The sequence below is a fragment of the Lissotriton vulgaris genome, chromosome 6, assembly GCF_964263255.1.
Source record: "Lissotriton vulgaris chromosome 6, aLisVul1.2, whole genome shotgun sequence".
Lineage (NCBI taxonomy): Eukaryota > Metazoa > Chordata > Amphibia > Caudata > Salamandridae > Lissotriton > Lissotriton vulgaris.
In genome coordinates this window covers 1,860,750,137-1,860,770,567 of record NC_141694.1, presented here as the reverse complement: position 1 = coordinate 1,860,770,567, position 20,431 = coordinate 1,860,750,137, and the positions used below count along the sequence as shown (strand labels likewise).

Genomic DNA, 20,431 nt, shown 5'->3' with positions numbered 1-20,431 from the left:
CTATGCAGGTTTGAGATGGAGGAAGTCTTAATAGTTTATCCTTGCCCACTGTGAGCATGGGGGAGGGAGATGTTCCCCATTGAGGTAGACCAATCCAAAGAGGAGGCAGCACCTCTTGGTCAGGGGACCATTGCATAGGCTAGGGAGGGCAGGGTCAATACCCCTCTTACACTCCAGCAGCTATCCAGCAGGAAGCTTCCCAACCAGGAACCAGTTCCACTATATGTGGCTACAGGTAATTCAATGGCGTCTCAATGGCATCTCAATCAGGCAAACATGGACGGTAAACTGTCGTCTTAGGGGCTTCGTGGTGCTAGTGGGCCACAAGGCCTCAAGAGCGATGCACCAGAAGGATCCTCAGTCCAACACCTCAAAGTCTGTCATGACTGCCAGGTGTTGTGTGCGTGATCCACTACCAACCCGCCTATATCCCAGTCCATGGGGTCTAATCCTTGTATAGGGAGCGAGACCTTAGCACTTCGGATGGAAGTCCACACATCAGGAGCCACGTGAGGGTATAGCTGAGTACCCTGGGCCAGGGGATGCAACCAGGAAGTCCAGCCACCATCTTCAAATCAGCAGGTTGTGTTTGGAAAGTGACCCCAGCAGTGCAGGTGTTATGGGGCTAGTGTGGGCCCAGGAATAAGTAGGCTTTACTCCATCCACCCCGTGTCCCCAGTTCGGCGCCACCCCGAAGGGAATCCAGTACCTGGATCAACCACAGGAGGTGTCCTTTACGAGTAGCAAGTCTCTTACGGTGACCCACTTCTGCCAGGGATTTAACACAGTTACCCGCTCCCCCACGCAACCTCCTCACTTGCTCAATCACTGCCCTGCCGAGGAACTCCTGGGGATCAGCTACCAGCAGGCCATCGCGGAGCAAGGCAGGACAAGGGCAAGAAGGCCTATTCAGAATGGCCCGCCCTCAAAGGCTGGTCCGGTCATGGGTCTAGCAAAGCCCAGGCATCGCAGGTAGGTATATTCAGCAAAGGGGAGGGCCTGAGATCCTCCAACCTGACACCCGCTCCAACAATAAGGATCTGTGCTACTCACCAGGCCACACCCAGCCCCCTCTGCAGGATATCATCTGGAGTCTGAGGTTGTGGCCAGAAGCAGCCAATCAAGGCTTGTGCCGTTATATAAGCAGCAGACCAGCAGGCCACGGATACACCTCTATGGCAAGCAGGTTGGCGGCAGTCCAGTGGGCTCCACATCCGTCCTGGGCAGTACAGCTGGGGGCCATGGAAACATTCAGCCGACCACACAAGTCCTCCTCAGAGCCCACAGACCCTCAGTGCAGCCTTTCCATGGGGCAGCCAACTTGTGTGTGGGCAGGCCAGATGCCACAGCCCCAGGAGACAATCGTGGTGTCCAGCAGAAGCAGGATTTCTGCGAGGCAGCCACAGGCAGGTACAGGAGTAGTTTGTGGTGTCCAGTGCTCCTGAGACTAGAAGGGATATGAGTGAATGATGTAAGGGACCAGAGCACACTTAGAGTGGGACCACCATCTTGACGCTCGTAGCCACACACCATTACACCTGTTTGATTGACAGCATACATACAAGACAAATCTTTTTATTTACCATGTTAATAATTTCAACCAGAGATTGAAACCGGTAAGTCCTGATTTTATAAGGTATTCTGAGACTTATAGGATGCTTTTTGCAACTGAAAATCTAAGTGCGACAACATTGTGCCATTCTCATATGAAATTCACTGTTGGTTATGTATTTTTCTGAGGGTGATTAATTTGCATCATAAGCTCTTTTAATATTTATGAAAATGTTTCACTGACAGAGAAATCAGGTGACTGCCCTAAGGTAAATGTTACCTGCCTAATCGATCCTCTGCCCAGAAGTTGCAACAATGACAAGGAGTGTGGTGGGATCCAGAAGTGCTGCCAGCAATCCTGTGGCTTTCATTGTACAGACCCCGTGAGCCCAGGTACAGTACGAGTGTTTGACTGTCTACGAACAAGACACAGATTTTGTGCTCAGACCCTATGACGGGTTGTTAGATAATGCAATGTTTTGATGTGCACACCCTAGAGAACTGTTTGGAAGCCAAAAGCTGAATCTCATTGGTCAGTAGTCCGACCTTTAAATTTACTAACATTGTAACACAGTTACCAAATGTACTCCTAATTGTAGCCCTGGTGAAAGTTTTGGAAAGTAACTAGACACTGTAGATAAAGTATTGCTCGATTTTAAAGTGCACACTCTGCCATTCCAAACTAGTTATCAGTAGAATCTCTGCATCAAGGGGGAGGCTCTTGTAAGATGCAATCAAACTTTTTCTTTGATGTACCTCGAAGAACTGCATCCTGCGTGGGATTCTTCTGTTAGCTATGAACCGAATCATAGAGCTGCACTATGCAAGGGAGAAAGAAGAGAAAAACTGCCATTATAAGAAACGATACCCATTCCTACACCACAGTGTTCCCAAAGGCGCATGCATTACGCACCAGCCCGTCGCACTGCGAAGATAGGGATTTTCCCCTAACATTTAACCAATATCTCGTTTACTAAGTTCAACAATCGATACTCCAATTTGTTCATTAATCATCGAAATGTTTAGTACACTTGCTAGAAGTCACTCAAAATCACTGCGAGTACAGCAGCTTTCTCATTGGTGTTTTATTGTTTAATTTTCAACTGCCTTCAGCGTGCCCATCCGGGCTTCAACTTAAGCATGTGGAGATATATAATTCATATTCCAGAACCGCACACAATTCCACCCAATGCATTTCAGCCTCTCTTTAGACCTTTGTCAGGGGTAACTGAAAGAAACAGAAAAAGAACATCTAAACCTGTTGTTCAAAACATAATTGAATCAGACCCTTCTATACTTGTGCCTTTGAAATCATACGTTTTCGATCATTGCACCCCTCCCAGTTTGTGAAACAACATGCCCAACAACATTTTCCTTTAAAAAATACCTGAAACCAGTGCATTCGGACAAACAATATCACCATTTAAACTAATCAATAAATACAACAAACCAATCCATCTAAGTGCAAAAAGTCCTTGCTTCTGCCAAACAACAACCCCTTCTCACCTCCCAGTTACGAGTCTAAATCCTAATGACAACCTGTCTTTCCCAAACCCGTAATAGTGACCACTCTGCCTTGAATGCCGCAGTCTGTGACCTTATCGCCTCCTCTACGTTCTCTCTCTCTACGATAACTGCGTGTTCTCTTTCTCTTATCTTCACATCAGCTGCTAAGCTCACCCACCTGAATCCTTTCTATTTATAGCCAATTGAACTGATCTTATCCTGACCATTCCCACACCACAGCATGAGTACCTTTACACTCTTCAACACTCATAAAGCAGTAATCCCATCTCAAAAGCATGCAGCAGCCTGCGGAACCCACCTAAGTTAAGACATACTGCTCAGAAATAAAATTATACCCCAATCCAGGCTGCAACACAGAGTTATTTCACTCAGTCAACAGAAGAGATGAATTGCTATCTTAAGAACAGGCGTGCAACCGTAACTAAAGAAAGAAAGTGTGGTACGATGAAAAGAGATTTAATGCCAGGGCCTTGCAAGTTGGGAGGAGACAATGATGGGCCATTGTCATGCGAAGGAACCGAAGGCAGGGTCTTGTGTTGCGGCGGGGCAGCAAGCCATACCGGTCCGGGTAGATAAGGGTGTGGATCACCTGTTTCAGACGAGTTGCTAGGACCGTGGCATACATTTTAACCTCGGTGTTGATGAGGGAGATCGGACGGCAGTCAAAACAGGAGGAGAATGCAGGGTGTATTATGTGAATCACAACAATGGTGGCAATGTCAATAACTGCTGGGAAAGTACAGTTCTTCGCTACTTTCATATAAAGGGTATGGAGCAGTTGAGATAGAGTATCCTAAAAGGCTTTCTAGTACTCTGTCAGGTACCCCTCAGGGCCTGGGGTCTTCCTAGACACAATGGTGGAAATAGCCCCCTCTATCTCATCTAACAAGATAAGTTGATCAAGTAATTGGACATCGGCGCCCGAGAGTTGCGGAAGCGGTTTCACCCATATAAAATGGGGACTGAGTCCCAGGTCCACAAATGAGGCCGCCATATAGCGGTGATGGTAGTATTCAGTGAAGGTCTGTGCAATGGAGGCTGTGAAGCCCTGAGAATGACCCTCGGCATCTACAATCTCTGGGATTATTCGATTTTCTAAGGGCAGGAGGCAAAACACTAAAGAAGTTTGCCATTTTTGTCTCCCTACCCGTAGACTCGGGTTGTGGAAGCTCTCCACATCTTTTTGGCCATGTCCAGAGTAATATGAAGGATTTCTTCCCACAGGAGCTCAAATTGCCAAGGTGTGTCACCTCAGCCACCCGTGGCCTTGGTATGCTCCAGACGGATGATCCGAGCCTCCAGCTTGGAGAGATGGTCCTCTCGGCCCTATGCTTATTTTTTTTAAGTAGCCTTTATCGAACCCCCCTGATGGTGGTCTTACCCACTGGCCACAGGGTACTGGAGCACAGAACCATGCATTTATCTTGCCGCAAGTAAAGCGTACGTTTTTTTCCCGGGGCCTGCTTATAGTCCCTGTCTTGGAGATACCAGGCGTTCAGCCACCAGCTAGGGCGGAGAGCTCCAGTGGGGCCTCTCAAATGGAGAAGGAGGGGATCATGGTCATAGATTCCCAAGCAAGGATTTGAATATCAGTGACTGCACAGTATTCAAGGGCAGGCACGAATATATTAAGTCAATGCAGGAGTGAGTGCGGTGAGCATGCAGAAATGTGGTTGTATTGGAGCAGGCAGGAGTTCCACGTTCTCTACACATCGAACATGACAAACCTTGAGGCCAGTTGTAGGAGATGTTTGGCTTTTGTGCAGCGTTGATGAGAGGGGATCCCTGTGGAATTACTGTCGGGAGCTAAGACTGCATTAAAGTCTCCCCCTATTACCGTCAACCCTTATGGACGGCCCGACAATAGTGTTGAGCGGTCTCGAAGGAAAGACATGCCAGTTGCACATGTGTTGAAACAAGATTAAGGGTATGACCACTCAGTGTTACTGTGAAGGCCAATAACTTCCCCATGGTAGGTGGGAATGGTATAAGAGGATTGCTACGCCATGGAAGCCTCATGTAAACCGTGTATGGAAAACCCTATCATACCATAGATGCATCAGGAACAGGCAATGATTCCCCAGAAGACATGTTTCTTGCAGCAGTAAAGCATTGGGAAGGAACAGTTGAGAGTATTTTAGAACTGTGGTGCATTTGGCACAGTCTATATGCCCGTTAAAGTTCCACAAAAGGATATGGAGCGGCTTAAAGTCAAGTTAAGGCACTGTCATGGCTGTGATTGGTGAGGAGGTTGGGTGTATCTGTCTGGGACATGGGTAGGCTACAAGGCGTCGGGCTCATGGAATAGGAAGGGAGGTGCCTCTGGGCCAAACAACCTGTAAGTGCGCAGTGGAAAAGTGTAGTGTCACAAGCTGAACTCAGAGAGAAGAAAGGCAAGAACATAAAACCTGAGTCTCCAACATTCCCCTATACCAACCTCCCACCCCATACTTTATTCCCTGAAGCATCTGTGGCCCTAAAAAGAAAACATAAAGCCGACACTGTGAACTTCGGAGTGGAGTGGTGGACCCCTCCTAGCTGTAGGATAGTGAAAGTTCAGGAGTTTGGGACAGTCCACACGTGTGCTGCCTGCGAGAGGTTTCCTCCATAGTCATTGTGATCTCAGTCTCCGATCACCGGGCTCCGTGAGAAGTTAGTGTTAGACAGGCGAGTGACAGGCAGGGTGTCAGAGCATCTGCCCAGCTCACCCAAACTGGATTCCGGGTCATGCATCCTCTGAGGCAGAGCGGTGGACACAGAAGACCTGCGTGCCCTCTGTACTGCAAGGGTAGGTAATGAAGAATCCACTCTCCTGGCATTGTGGCCTCTGCAGGAGCGAGTACACCTCCTCTGAGGCCTGGGATTCTCATCTGCTGCAGAGCACGTGCATGTTCGTGAGCGGGAGGGGTGTGCGGCCACCTGTTGGTTGAGAGGCTGCTTCTCTGTGGCCCAGGTTCAGGACTCCTCCAGGGGGTCAAAGAAGTAGGTTCTGTTGTAGAAAAGCACTTTAAGTCAAGCCGGATACAGGAGCCTGTATGGAAGGTTGAGATCCCAGAGCTTTTGCATTGCTTCTGTATAAGAGCGATATTAGACTTGCACCTCTTTGCTGTATTCAAGAAAGATCAATATCTCATTCCCTTCGTAGGACAGGGTGGGCGGAGATTGGACCTCCTGAAGGATAGTGTCTCTGCCTTTAAAGTTGAGCACTCAGCCGATCATTGGTCTGTGTGGGGCCCCCAAGAGAGGTCTGGGCATGTGAGCCCAGTGAGCCTGCTCCACAACAAACCATGCTGAGAAGCGATCCTAGGGCATCTAGGTTCTAATCCAGCTCTCCAAGAAGGTCACAGCTTGTGTTGGTTCCAGTCTCTCTGCAATGCCAATGAAGCCTAGAATGTTCTAACAGGAGTGATTTTCAGTATCCTCAGCCCGTCAATGGAGCTCAGCGGGGTGAGTCAGTAGCCTGAAGACTTGCACCTTCAGTTTCCCAACATCATCTTCCACCAAGGATGTGCAGGATTCCACAGCAGAGATCCTCACCGTCGTGTTTCAGGGGTCTTGTCTGGTGGGAACCAATTTCAACAACCATTCTCCTATCTTGGCCTCGACAGAGTCCTGAGAGCAATTGATAGCCTGGAGGACGATGGACAGATCTCACTCTATTAAAGGATTTATAGCAGGGATGGCATCTACAGAGGTGGAACAACCAGTATTATACTGGTCTATGCAGGTTTGAGATGGAGGAAGTTTTAATAGTTTATCCTTGCCCATGGTGAGCACGGGGGAGGGAGATGTTCCCCATTGAGGTAGACCAATTCAAAGAGGATGTAACACCTCTTGGTCAGGGGACCTTTGCATAGGCTAGGGAGGGCAGGGTCAATACCCCTCTTACACTCCACCAGCTATCCAGCAGGAAGCTTCCCAACCAGGAACCAGTTCCACCATACGTGGCCGCAGGGAAGGTTATGGCGTCTCAATGCCATCTCAATCAGGCAAATATGGACGGTAACCTGTCGTCTTAGGGGCTTCGTGGTGCTATGGGGGCCACGAGGCCTCAAGAGCGATGCACCGGAAGGATCCATAGTCCAACATCTCTAAGTCTGTCATGCCTGCCAGGTATCCTGTGTGTGATCCACTACTGGGTCACCTCCCTCCCAGTCCATGGGGTCTAATCCTTGTATGGGGAGCAAGACTTTAGCACTTGGATGGAAGTCAACACATCAGGAGCCACGTGACGGTTTATCTGAGTACCCGGGGCCAGGGGATACAACCAGGTAGTCCCGCCAGCATCTTCAAATCAGCAGGTTGTGTGTGTAAAGGGACCCCGGCAGTTCAGGTGTTATGGGGCTAGTGTGGGCCCAGGAATAGGTAGGCTTCACTCCATCCACCCCGTGTCCCCAGTTCGGCGCCACCCCCCAGGGAACCCAGTACCTGGATACACCACTGGAGGGGTCCTTGACGAGTAGCAAGTCTCTTACTATGCCCCACTTCTCCCAGGGATTTCACACTGTTACCCGATCCCCCACGCAGCCTCCTCACTTGCTCAATCACCACCCTGTTGAGGACCACCTGGGGATCAGCTACCAGCAGGCCATCAGGGAGCAGGGCAGGACAAGGGCAAGAAGGCCTATTCAGAATGGGCCGCCCTCAAAGGCTGGTCCGGTCATGGGTCAAGCGAAGCCTAGGCATCGCAGGTAGGTATATTCAGCAAAGGGGGGAGGCTCAGATCCTCCAACCTGACCCCGCTCCAACAATAAGGATCTGTGCAACTCACCAGGCCACACTCCGCCCCCTCCGCAGGCTATCATCTGGAGTCAGAGATAGTGCCCAGAAGGAGCCAATCGACGCATGTGCTGTGATACGAGCAGCAGACCAGCAGGCCACGGATACACCTCTATGGCAAGCAGGTTGGCTGCAGTCCAGTGGGCTTCTTATCCATCATGGGCAGCACAGCTGGGGGCTATGGAAACAGTCAGCCGACCACACAAGCCCTCCTCAGAGCCCACAGACCCTCAGTGCAGCCTTTCCAGGGGGCAGCCATCTTGTGTGTGGGCCGGCCAGATGCCACAGCCCCAGGAGACAATCGTGGTGTCCAGCAGAAGCAGGATTTCTGCGAGGCACCCACAGGCAGGTACAGGAGTAGTTTGTGGTGTCCAGTGCTCATGAGACTAGCAGGGATATGAGTGAATGATGTAAGGGTCCAGAGCACACTTAGAGTGGGACCACCATCTCGACGCTCGTAGCCACACACCATTCACCTGTTTGATTGACAACATACATACAAGACAAAAAGGCACTCACAAAGATGAAAGAGAAAGGGCCTATGGAGATCAAAATACCTAGGTTCACAAAGGAATGGATTAGAGAGGTTGGGAGAAAATTTATTACATCTATTTTGAAAATATTTGTACAGTTACATGCAATATCAACTCAAGCTAATCGAAAAGTGAGGAGTAGTGAATACTCTCATGGTTGAATAGAATAATAGCAAATGTTGTGTCAAATGTACTGTATTTAATACATTGACAGTAGAAATTATCCACAGAGAGTGTCGAAGTATAAGGCATTCCATGAATACAATATTTTAGTCTATTATTGTGACAAACGATAGGGGTGTTTCTAACTGGGACTATGATGAAAGGAGGTTGAGATGTACACATCTCTGTATTTACTATGTTAATAATTTCAACCAGGGATTGATACTAGTAAGTCCTGATTTTATAAGGTACTCTGAGACTTATAGGATGCTTTTTGCTATTGAAAATCTATGTGCAACAACATTGTGCCAATCTCATATGCAAATCACGGTTGGTTATGTATTTTTCTGTTGGTGATTAATTTGCATCATAAGCTCTTTTATTATTTCTGCAAATGTTTTACTTACAGAGAAGTCAGGTGACTGCCCTAAGGTAAATGTTACCTGCCTTATCGATCCTCTGCCCAGAAGTTGCAACAATGACGGGGAGTGTGGTGGGATCCAGAAGTGCTGCCAGCAATCCTGTGGCTTTGATTGTACAGACCCTGTGAGCCCAGGTACAGTACAGGTGCTTGACTGTCTACAAACAAGACACAGATTCGGTGCTCAGACCCTATGACGTGTTATTAGATAATGCAATGTTTTGATGTGCACACCCTAGAGATCTGTTTGGAAGCAGAAAGCTGAATCTCAGTGATCAGTAATCCGACCTTTGAATTTACAAACATTGTAACACAGTTACCAAATGCACTCCTAATTGTAGCCCTGGTGAAAGTTTTAGAAAGCACCTAGACACTGTTCATAAAGTATTGCTCGATTTTAAAATGCACACTCAGCCATTCCAAACTAGTTATCAGTAGAATCTCTGCATCAAGGGGGAGGCTCTTGTAAAATGCAATCAAACTTGTTCTTTGATGTACCTTGAAGAATTGCACCCTGCATGGGATTCTTCTGTTAGCTCTGAACCGGATCAGAGAGCTGCACTTTATAAGGAAGAAAGAAGAGAATAACTGCCATTATAAGAAACGATGCCCATTCCTTCACTACAGGGTTCCCAAAGGTGCGTGCATTACGCACCAGCCCGTCGCACTGCGAAGTGAGGGATTTTCCCCTAACATTTAACCAATATCTTGTTTACTAAGTTCAACAATCGATACTCCAATTTGTTCATTAATCATCGAAATGTTTAGTACACTTGCTTTAAGTCACTCAAAATCACTGCGAGTACAGCAGCTTTCTCATTGGTGTTTCATCCTTTAATTTTCAACTGCCCTCAGCGTGCCCATCCGGGCTTCAACTTAAGCATGTGGAGATATATAATTCATATTCCAGAACCGCACACAATTCCACCCAATGCATTTCAGCCTCTCTTTAGACCTTTGTCAGGGGTAACCGAAAGAAACAGAAAAAGAACATCTAAACCTGTTGTTCAAAACATAATTGAATCAGACCCTTCTATGCTTGTGCCTTTGAAATCATACGTTTTCGATTATCGCACCCCTCCCAGTTTGTGAAACAACATGCCCAACAACATTTTCTCCATTTTCCTTTAAAAAATACCTGAAACCAGTGCATTCGGACAAACAATATCACCATGTAAATTAATCAATAAATACAACAAACCAATCCGTCTAAGTGCAAAAAGTCCTTGCTTCTGCCACACAATAACCCCTTCCCATCTCCCGGTGACCAGTCTGAATCCTAATGACAACCTGTCTTTCCCAAACCCGTAATAGTGACCACTCTGCCTTGAATGCCGCGGTCTGTGACCTTATCGCCTCCTCTACGTTCTCTCCCTCTACGATAACTGCGTGTTCTCTTTCTCTTATCTTCACATCAGCTGCTAAACTCACCCACCTGAATCCTTTCTATTTATAGCCAATTGAACCAATCTTATCCTGACCATTCCCACACCACAGCATGAGTACCTTTACACTCTTCAACACTCATAAAGCAGTAATCCCATCTCAAAAGCATGCAGCAGCCTGCGGAACCCACCTAAGTTAAGACATACTGCTCAGCAATAAAATGATACCCGCAATCCAGGCTGCAACACAGAGTTATTTCACTAAGTCAACAGAAGAGATGAATTGCCATCTTAAGAACAGGCGAGCAACCGTAACTAAAGAAAGAAAGCGTGGTACAATGAAAAGAGATTTAATGCCAGGGCCTTGCAAGTTGGGAGGAGACAATGATGGGCCATTGTCATGCGAAGAAACCGAAGGCAGTGTCTTGTGTTGCGGCGGGGCAGCAAGCCATACCGGTCCGGGTGGATCAGGGGGTGGATCACCTGTTTCAGACGAGTTTCTAAGGCTGTGGCATAAATTTTAACCTTGGTGTTGATGAGAGAGATCGGACGGTAGTCAAAGCAGGAGGACGATGCAGGGTGTATTTTGTGAATCACCACAATGGTGGCAATGTTAATAACTGCTGAGAAAGTACAGTTCTTTGCTACGTTTATGTACAGGGTGTGGAGTAGTTGAGATAGAGTATCCTTTAAGGCTTTGTAGTACCCTTTCAGGAACCCATCAGGGCCTGGGGTCTTCCTAGACACAATGGTTGAAATAGCCCCCTCTATCTCATCTAACAAGATAGGTTGATCAAGTAATTGGACATTGGCACCCGAGAGTAGCCTGGAGACTTGCACCTTCAGTTTCCCAACATCATCTTTCACCAAGGATGTGCAGGATTCCACATCAGGGATCCTCAGCGTCGTGTTTCAGGGGTCTTGTCTGGGGAGATTCAATGTTGAAAAGCAATTCCCCTATCTTGGTCTCGACAGAGTCCTGAGAGCAATTGATAGCCTGGAGGACGGTGGGCAGATCTCACTCCATTAAAGGATTTATAGCCGGGATGGCATCTTCAGAGGTGGAGCAACCTGTATTATACTGGTCTATGCAGGTTTGAGATGGAGGAAGTCTTAATAGTTTATCCTTGCCCACTGTGAGCATGGGGGAGGGAGATGTTCCCCATTGAGGTAGACCAATCCAAAGAGGAGGCAGCACCTCTTGGTCAGGGGACCATTGCATAGGCTAGGGAGGGCAGGGTCAATACCCCTCTTACACTCCAGCAGCTATCCAGCAGGAAGCTTCCCAACCAGGAACCAGTTCCACTATACGTGGCTGCAGGTAATTCAATGGCGTCTCAATGGCATCTCAATCAGGCAAACATGGACGGTAAACTGTCGTCTTAGGGGCTTCGTGGTGCTAGTGGGCCACAAGGCCTCAAGAGCGATGCACCAGAAGGATCCTCAGTCCAACACCTCAAAGTCTGTCATGACTGCCAGGTGTCGTGTGCGTGATCCACTACCAGGCCGCCTATATCCCAGTCCATGGGGTCTAATCCTTGTATAGGGAGCGAGACCTTAGCACTTTGGATGGAAGTCCACACATCAGGAGCCACGTGAGGGTATAGCTGAGTACCCTGGGCCAGGGGATGCAACCAGGAAGTCCAGCCACCATCTTCAAATCAGCAGGTTGTGTTTGGAAAGTGACCCCAGCAGTGCAGGTGTTATGGGGCTAGTGTGGGCCCAGGAATAAGTAGCAAACAAAGCAGGTGATGGACAGAATGTGGATCAATGTCACACATTCACCCCAGTCCAAAGATCTGGGCCCAAATCCATCGTTTTTTTGCACTCCACACCACCCTGGGTTAGACAATGGCGATATGCAAATCAGCTCTAGCCCTGTGCCCCATGGGAACAGTCCAGTCCGAACTACAAAAGCCATGTCCTTCCCAGAACGGAATCAAGCATCCGAGGACCGGACCGGTTTCGAGGTAACACCTCTCATCAGCCCGGCTAGCTTGACTCCAGTGGTGTGGAGTGCCTGGGACCCACGTCTGAGCATCCCCAGCGCACTTATGGCGACAATTGCAAACAAAACAGGTGATGGACAGAATGTGGATCAATGTCACACATTCACCCCAGTCCAAAGATCTGGGCCCAAATCCATCGTTTTTTTGCACTCCACACCACCCTGGGTTAGACAATGGCGATATGCAAATCAGCTCTGACCCTGTGCCCCATGGGAACAGTCCAGTCCGAACTACAAAAGCCATGTCCTTCCCAGAACGGAATCAAGCATCCGAGGACCGGACCGGTTTCGAGGTAACACCTCTCATCAGCCCGGCTAGCTTGACTCCAGTGGTGTGGAGTGCCTGGGACCCACGTCTGAGCATCCCCAGCGCACTTATGGCGACAATTGCAAACAAAACAGGTGATGGACAGAATGTGGATCAATGTCACACATTCACCCCAGTCCAAAGATCTGGGCCCAAATCCATCGTTTTTTTGCACTCCACACCACCCTGGGTTAGACAATGGCGATATGCAAATCAGCTCTGACCCTGTGCCCCATGGGAACAGTCCAGTCCGAACTACAAAAGCCATGTCCTTCCCAGAACGGAATCAAGCATCCGAGGACCGGACCGGTTTCGAGGTAACACCTCTCATCAGCCCGACTAGCTTGACTCCAGTGGTGTGGAGTGCCTGGGACCCACGTCTGAGCATCCCCAGCGCACTTATGGCGACAATTGCAAACAAAACAGGTGATGGACAGAATGTGGATCAATGTCACACATTCACCCCAGTCCAAAGATCTGGGCCCAAATCCATCGTTTTTTTGCACTCCACACCACCCTGGGTTAGACAATGGCGATATGCAAATCAGCTCTGACCCTGTTCCCCATGGGAACAGCCCAGTCCGAACTACAAAAGACATGTCCTTCCCAGAACGGAATCAAGCATCCGAGGAACGGACCGGTTTCGAGGTAACACCTCTCATCAGCCCGGCTAGCTTGACTCCAGTGGAGTGGAGTGCCTAGGACCCACGTCTGAGCATCCCCAGCGCACTTATGGCGACAATTGCAAACAAAACAGGTGATGGACAGAATGTGGATCAATGTCACACATTCACCCCAGTCCAAAGATCTGGGCCCAAATCCATCGTTTTTTTGCACTCCACACCACCCTGGGTTAGACAATGGCGATATGCAAATCAGCTCTGACCCTGTGCCCCATGGGAACAGTCCAGTCCGAACTACAAAAGCCATGTCCTTCCCAGAACGGAATCAAGCATCCGAGGACCGGACCGGTTTCGAGGTAACACCTCTCATCAGCCCGGCTAGCTTGACTCCAGTGGTGTGGAGTGCCTGGGACCCACATCTGAGCATCCCCAGCGCACTTATGGCGACAATTGCAAACAAAACAGGTGATGGACAGAATGTGGATCAATGTCACACATTCACCCCTGTCCAAAGATCTGGGCCCAAATCCATCGTTTTTTTGCACTCCACACCACCCTGGGTTAGACAATGGCGATATGCAAATCAGCTCTGACCCTGTGCCCCATGGGAACAGTCCAGTCCAAACTACAAAAGCCATGTCCTTCCCAGAACGGAATCAAGCATCAGAGGACCGGACCGGTTTCGAGGTAACACCTCTCATCAGCCCGGCTAGCTTGACTCAAGTGGTGTGGAGTGCCTGGGACCCACGTCTGAGCATCCCCAGCGCACTTATGGCGACAATTGCAAACAAAACAGGTGATGGACAGAATGTGGATCAATGTCACACATTCACCCCAGTCCAAAGATCTGGGCCCAAATCCATCGTTTTTTTGCACTCCACACCACCCTGGGTTAGGCAATGGCGATATGCAAATCAGCTCTGACCCTGTGCCCCATGGGAACAGTCCAGTCCGAACTACAAAAGCCATGTCCTTCCCAGAACGGAATCAAGCATCCGAGGACCGGACCGGTTTCGAGGTAACACCTCTCATCAGCCCGGCTAGCTTGACTCCAGTGGTGTGGAGTGCCTGGGACCCACGTCTGAGCATCCCCAGTGCACTTATGGCAACAATTGCAAACAAAACAGGTTGTCTAACCCAGGGTGGTGTGGAGTGCAAAAAAACGATGGATTTGGGCCCAGATCTTTGGACTGGGGTGAATGTGTGACATTGATCCACATTCGGTCCATCACCTGTTTTGTTTGCAATTGCCGCCCTAAGTGCGCTGGGGATGCCCAGACGTGGGTCCCAGGCACTCCACACCACTGGAGTCAAGCTAGCCGGGCTGATGAGAGGTGTTACCTCGAAACCGGTCCGGTCCTCGGATGCTTGATTCCGTTCTGGGAAGGACATGGCTTTTGTAGTTCGGACTGGACTGTTCCCATGGGGCACAGGGTCAGAGCTGATTTGCATATCGCCATTGTCTAACCCAGGGTGGTGTGGAGTGCAAAAAAACGATGGATTTGGGCCCAGATCTTTGGACTGGGGTGAATGTGTGACATTGATCCACATTCGGTCCATCACCTGTTTTGTTTGCAATTGCAGCCCTAAGTGCGCTGGGGATGCCCAGACGTGGGTCCCAGGCACTCCACACCACTGGAGTCAAGCTAGCCGGGCTGATGAGAGGTGTTGCCTCGAAACCGGTCCGGTCCTCGGATGCTTGATTCCGTTCTGGGAAGGACATGGCTTTTGTAGTTCGGACTGGACTGTTCCCATGGGGCACAGGGTCAGAGCTGATTTGCATATCGCCATTGTCTAACCCAGGGTGGTGTGGAGTGCAAAAAAACGATGGATTTGGGCCCAGATCTTTGGACTGGGGTGAATGTGTGACATTGATCCACATTCGGTCCATCACCTGTTTTGTTTGCAATTGCCGCCCTAAGTGCGCTGGGGATGCCCAGACGTGGGTCCCAGGCACTCCACACCACTGGAGTCAAGCTAGCCGGGCTGATGAGAGGTGTTACCTCGAAACCGGTCCGGTCCTCGGATGCTTGATTCCGTTCTGGGAAGGACACGGCTTTTGTAGTTCGGACTGGACTGTTCCCATGGGGCACAGGGTCAGAGCTGATTTGCATATCGCCCTTGTCTAACCCAGGGTGGTGTGGAGTGCAAAAAAACGATGGATTTGGGCCCAGATCTTTGGACTTGGGTGAATGTGTTACATTGATCCACATTCGGTCCATCACCTGTTTTGTTTGCAATTGCCGCCCTAAGTGCGCTGGGGATGCCCAGACGTGGGTCCCAGGCACTCCACACCACTGGAGTCAAGCTAGCCGGGCTGATGAGAGGTGTTACCTCGAAACCGGTCCGGTCCTCGGATGCTTGATTCCGTTCTGGGAAGGACATGGCTTTTGTAGTTCGGACTGGACTGTTCCCATGGGGCACAGGGTCAGAGCTGATTTGCATATCGCCATTGTCTAACCCAGGGTGGTGTGGAGTGCAAAAAAACGATGGATTTGGGCCCAGATCTTTGGACTGGGGTGAATGTGTGACATTGATCCACATTCGGTCCATCACCTGTTTTGTTTGCAATTGCCGCCCTAAGTGCGCTGGGGATGCCCAGACGTGGGTCCCAGGCACTCCACACCACTGGAGTCAAGCTAGCCGGGCTGATGAGAGGTGTTACCTCGAAACCGGTCCGGTCCTCGGATGCTTGATTCCGTTCTGGGAAGGACATGGCTTTTGTAGTTCGGACTGGACTGTTCCCATGGGGCACAGGGTCAGAGCTGATTTGCATATCGCCATTGTCTAACCCAGGGTGGTGTGGAGTGCAAAAAAACGATGGATTTGGGCCCAGATCTTTGGACTGGGGTGAATGTGTGACATTGATCCACATTCGGTCCATCACCTGTTTTGTTTGCAATTGCCGCCCTAAGTGCGCTGGGGATGCCCAGACGTGGGTCCCAGGCACTCCACACCACTGGAGTCAAGCTAGCCGGGCTGATGAGAGGTGTTACCTCGAAACCGGTCCGGTCCTCGGATGCTTGATTCCGTTCTGGGAAGGACATGGCTTTTGTAGTTCGGACTGGACTGTTCCCATGGGGCACAGGGTCAGAGTTGATTTGCATATCGCCATTGTCTAACCCAGGGTGGTGTGGAGTGCAAAAAAACGATGGATTTGGGCCCAGATCTTTGGACTGGGGTGAATGTGTGACATTGATCCACATTCGGTCCATCACCTGTTTTGTTTGCAATTGCCGCCCTAAGTGCGCTGGGGATGCCCAGAGGTGGGTCCCAGGCACTCCACACCACTGGAGTCAAGCTAGCCGGGCTGATGAGAGGTGTTACCTCGAAACCGGTCCGGTCCTCGGATGCTTGATTCCGTTCTGGGAAGGACATGGCTTTTGTAGTTCGGACTGGACTGTTCCCATGGGGCACAGGGTCAGAGCTGATTTGCATATCGCCATTGTCTAACCCAGGGTGGTGTGGAGTGCAAAAAAACGATGGATTTGGGCCCAGATCTTTGGACTGGGGTCAATGTGTGACATTGATCCACATTCGGTCTATCACCTGTTTTGTTTCCAGGAATAAGTAGGCTTTACTCCATCCACCCCGTGTCCCCAGTACGGCGCCACCCCGAAGGGAATCCAGTACCTGGATCAACCACAGGAGGTGTCCTTTACGAGTAGCAAGTCTCTTACGGTGACCCACTTCTGCCAGGGATTTAACACAGTTACCCGCTCCCCCATGCAACCTCCTCACTTGCTCAATCACTGCCCTGCCGAGGAACTCCTGGGGATCAGCTACCAGCAGGCCATCGCGGAGCAAGGCAGGACAAGGGCAAGAAGGCCTATTCAGAATGGCCCGCCCTCAAAGGCTGGTCCGGTCATGGGTCTAGCAAAGCCCAGGCATCGCAGGTAGGTATATTCAGCAAAGGGGAGGGCCTGAGATTCTCCAACCTGACACCCGCTCCAACAATAAGGATCTGTGCTACTCACCAGGCCACACCCAGCCCCCTCTGCAGGATATCATCTGGAGTCTGAGGTCGTAGCCAGAAGCAGCCAATCAAGGCTTGTGCCGTTATATAAGCAGCAGACCAGCAGGCCACGGACACACCTCTATGGCAAGCAGGTTGGTGGCAGTTCTGTGGCCTCCACATCCGTCCTGGGCAGTACAGCTGGGGGCCATGGAAACGTTCAGCCGACCACACAAGCCCTCCTCAGAGCCCACAGACCCTCAGTGCAGCCTTTCCATGGGGCAGCCAACTTGTGTGTGGGCAGGCCAGATGCCACAGCCCCAGGAGACAATCGTGGTGTCCTGCAGAAGCAGGATTTCTGCGAGGCAGCCACAGGCAGGTACAGGAGTAGTTTGTGGTGTCCAGTGCTCCTGAGACTAGAAGGGATATGAGTGAATGATGTAAGGGACCAGAGCACACTTAGAGTGGGACCACCATCTTGACGCTCGTAGCCACACACCATTACACCTGTTTGATTGACAGCATACATACAAGACAAATCTTTTTATTTACTACGTTAATAATTTCAACCAGAGATTGAAACTGGTAAGTCCTGATTTTATAAGGTATTCTGAGACTTATAGGATGCTTTTTGCAACTGAAAATCTAAGTGCGACAACATTGTGCCATTCTCATATGAAATTCACTGTTGGTTATGTATTTTTCTGAGGGTGATTAATTTGCATCATAAGCTCTTTTAATATTTATGAAAATGTTTCACTGACAGAGAAGTCAGGTGACTGCCCTAAGGTAAATGTTACCTGCCTAATCGATCCTCTGCCCAGAAGTTGCAACAATGACAAGGAGTGTGGTGGGATCCAGAAGTGCTGCCAGCAATCCTGTGGCTTTCATTGTACAGACCCCGTGAGCCCAGGTACAGTACGAGTGTTTGACTGTCTACGAACAAGACACAGATTTTGTGCTCAGACCCTATGACGGGTTGTTAGATAATGCAATGTTTTGATGCGCACACCCTAGAGAACTGTTTGGAAGCCAAAAGCTGAATCTCATTGGTCAGTAGTCCGACCTTTAAATTTACTAACATTGTAACACAGTTACCAAATGTACTCCTAATTGTAGCCCTGGTGAAAGTTTTGGAAAGTAACTAGACACTGTAGATAAAGTATTGCTCAATTTTAAAGTGCACACTCTGCCATTCCTAACTAGTTATCAGTAGAATCTCTGCATCAAGGGGGAGGCTCTTGTAAGATGCAATCAAACTTGTTCTTTGATGTACCTCGAAGAATTGCATCCTGCGTGGGATTCTTCTGTTAGCTATGAACCGAATCATAGAGCTGCACTATGCAAGGGAGAAAGAAGAGAAAAACTGCCATTATAAGAAACGATGCCCATTCCTTCACTACAGGGTTCCCAAAGGCGCGTGCATTACGCACCAGCCCGTCGCACTGCGAAGTGAGGGATTTTCCCCTAACATTTAACCAATATCTCGTTTACTAAGTTCAACAATCGATACTCCAATTTGTTCATTAATCATCGAAATGTTTAGTACACTTGCTAGAAGTCACTCAAAATCACTGCGAGTACAGCAGCTTTCTCATTGGTGTTTTATTGTTTAATTTTCAACTGCCTTCAGCGTGCCCATCCGGGCTTCAACTTAAGCATGTGGAGATATATAATTCATATTCCAGAACCGCACACAATTCCACCCAATGCATTTCAGCCTCTCTTTAGACCTTTGTCAGGGGTAACTGAAAGAAACAGAAAAAGAACATCTAAACCTGTTGTTCAAAACATAATTGAATCAGACCCTTCTATACTTGTGCCTTTGAAATCATACGTTTTCGATCATTGCACTCCTCCCAGTTTGTGAAACAACATGCCCAACAACATTTTCCTTTAAAAAATACCTGAAACCAGTGCATTCGGACAAACAATATCACCATTTAAACTAATCAATAAATACAACAAACCAATCCATCTAAGTGCAAAAAGTCCTTGCTTCTGCCAAACAACAACCCCTTCTCACCTCCCAGTTACGAGTCTAAATCCTAATGACAACCTGTCTTTCCCAAACCCGTAATAGTGACCACTCTGCCTTGAATGCCGCAGTCTGTGACCTTATCGCCTCCTCTACGTTCTCTCTCTCTACGATAACTGCGTGTTCTCTTTCTCTTATCTTCACATCAGCTGCTAAGCTCACCCACCTGAATCCTTTCTATTTATAGCCAATTGAACTGATCTTATCCTGACCATTCCCACACCACAGCATGAGTACCTTTACACTCTTCAACACTCATAAAGCAGTAATCCCATCTCAAAAGCATGCAGCAGCCTGCGGAACCCACCTAAGTTAAGACATACTGCTCAGAAATAAAATTATACCCCAATCCAGGCTGCAACACAGAGTTATTTCACTCAGTCAACAGAAGAGATGAATTGCCATCTTAAGAACAGGCGTGCAACCGTAACTAAAGAAAGAAAGTGTGGTACGATGAAAAGAGATTTAATGCCAGGGCCTTGCAAGTTGGGAGGAGACAATGATGGGCCATTGTCATGCGAAGAAACCGAAGGCAGGGTCTTGTGTTGCGGCGGGGCAGCAAGCCATACCGGTCCGGGTGGATAAGGGTGTGGATCACCTGTTTCAGACGAGTTGCTAGGACCGTGGCATACATTTTAACCTCGGTGTTGATGAGGGAGATCGGACGGCAGTCAAAACAGGAGGAAAATGCAGGGTGTATTATGTGAATCACAACAATGGTGGCAATGTCAATAACTGCTGGGAAAGTACAGTTCTTATCTACTTTCATATAAAGGGTATGGAGCAGTTGAGATAGAGTATCCTAAAAGGCTTTCTAGTACTCTGTCAGGTACCCCTCAGGGCCTGGGGTCTTCCTAGACACAATGGCGGAAATAGCCCCCTCTATCTCATCTAACAAGATAAGTTGATCAAGTAATTGGACATCGGCGCCCGAGAGTTGCGGAAGCGGTTTCACCCATATTAAATGGGGACTGAGTCCCAGGTCCACAAATGAGGCCGCCATATAGCGGTGATGGTAGTATTCAGTGAAGGTCTGTGCAATGGAGGCTGTGAAGCCCTGAGAATGACCCTCGGCATCTACAATCTCTGGGATTATTCGATTTTCTAAGGGCAGGAGGCAAAACACTAAAGAAGTTTGCCAT

At 49.0% G+C, this 20,431-nt stretch overlaps 1 protein-coding gene across 7 annotated transcripts in view; it reads left to right on the top strand.

Moving 5' to 3' along the window:
• Positions 1-20,431, top strand: part of LOC147709671 (uncharacterized) — a 478,515-nt gene that overhangs the window by 279,728 nt on the left and 178,356 nt on the right. For 3 of the 7 annotated variants that reach the window (XM_086928187.1, XM_086928183.1, XM_086928182.1), the window contains exons 11-13: positions 1,798-1,944; positions 8,962-9,108; positions 18,018-18,164. In XM_086928187.1, the coding sequence (XP_086784313.1) occupies positions 1,798-1,944; positions 8,962-9,108; positions 18,018-18,164 (441 nt within the window). The remainder of the gene's footprint in view (positions 1-1,797; positions 1,945-8,961; positions 9,109-18,017; positions 18,165-20,431) is intronic. The other 4 variants (XM_086928184.1, XM_086928186.1, XM_086928185.1 and 1 more) reach the window with 4 other exon arrangements.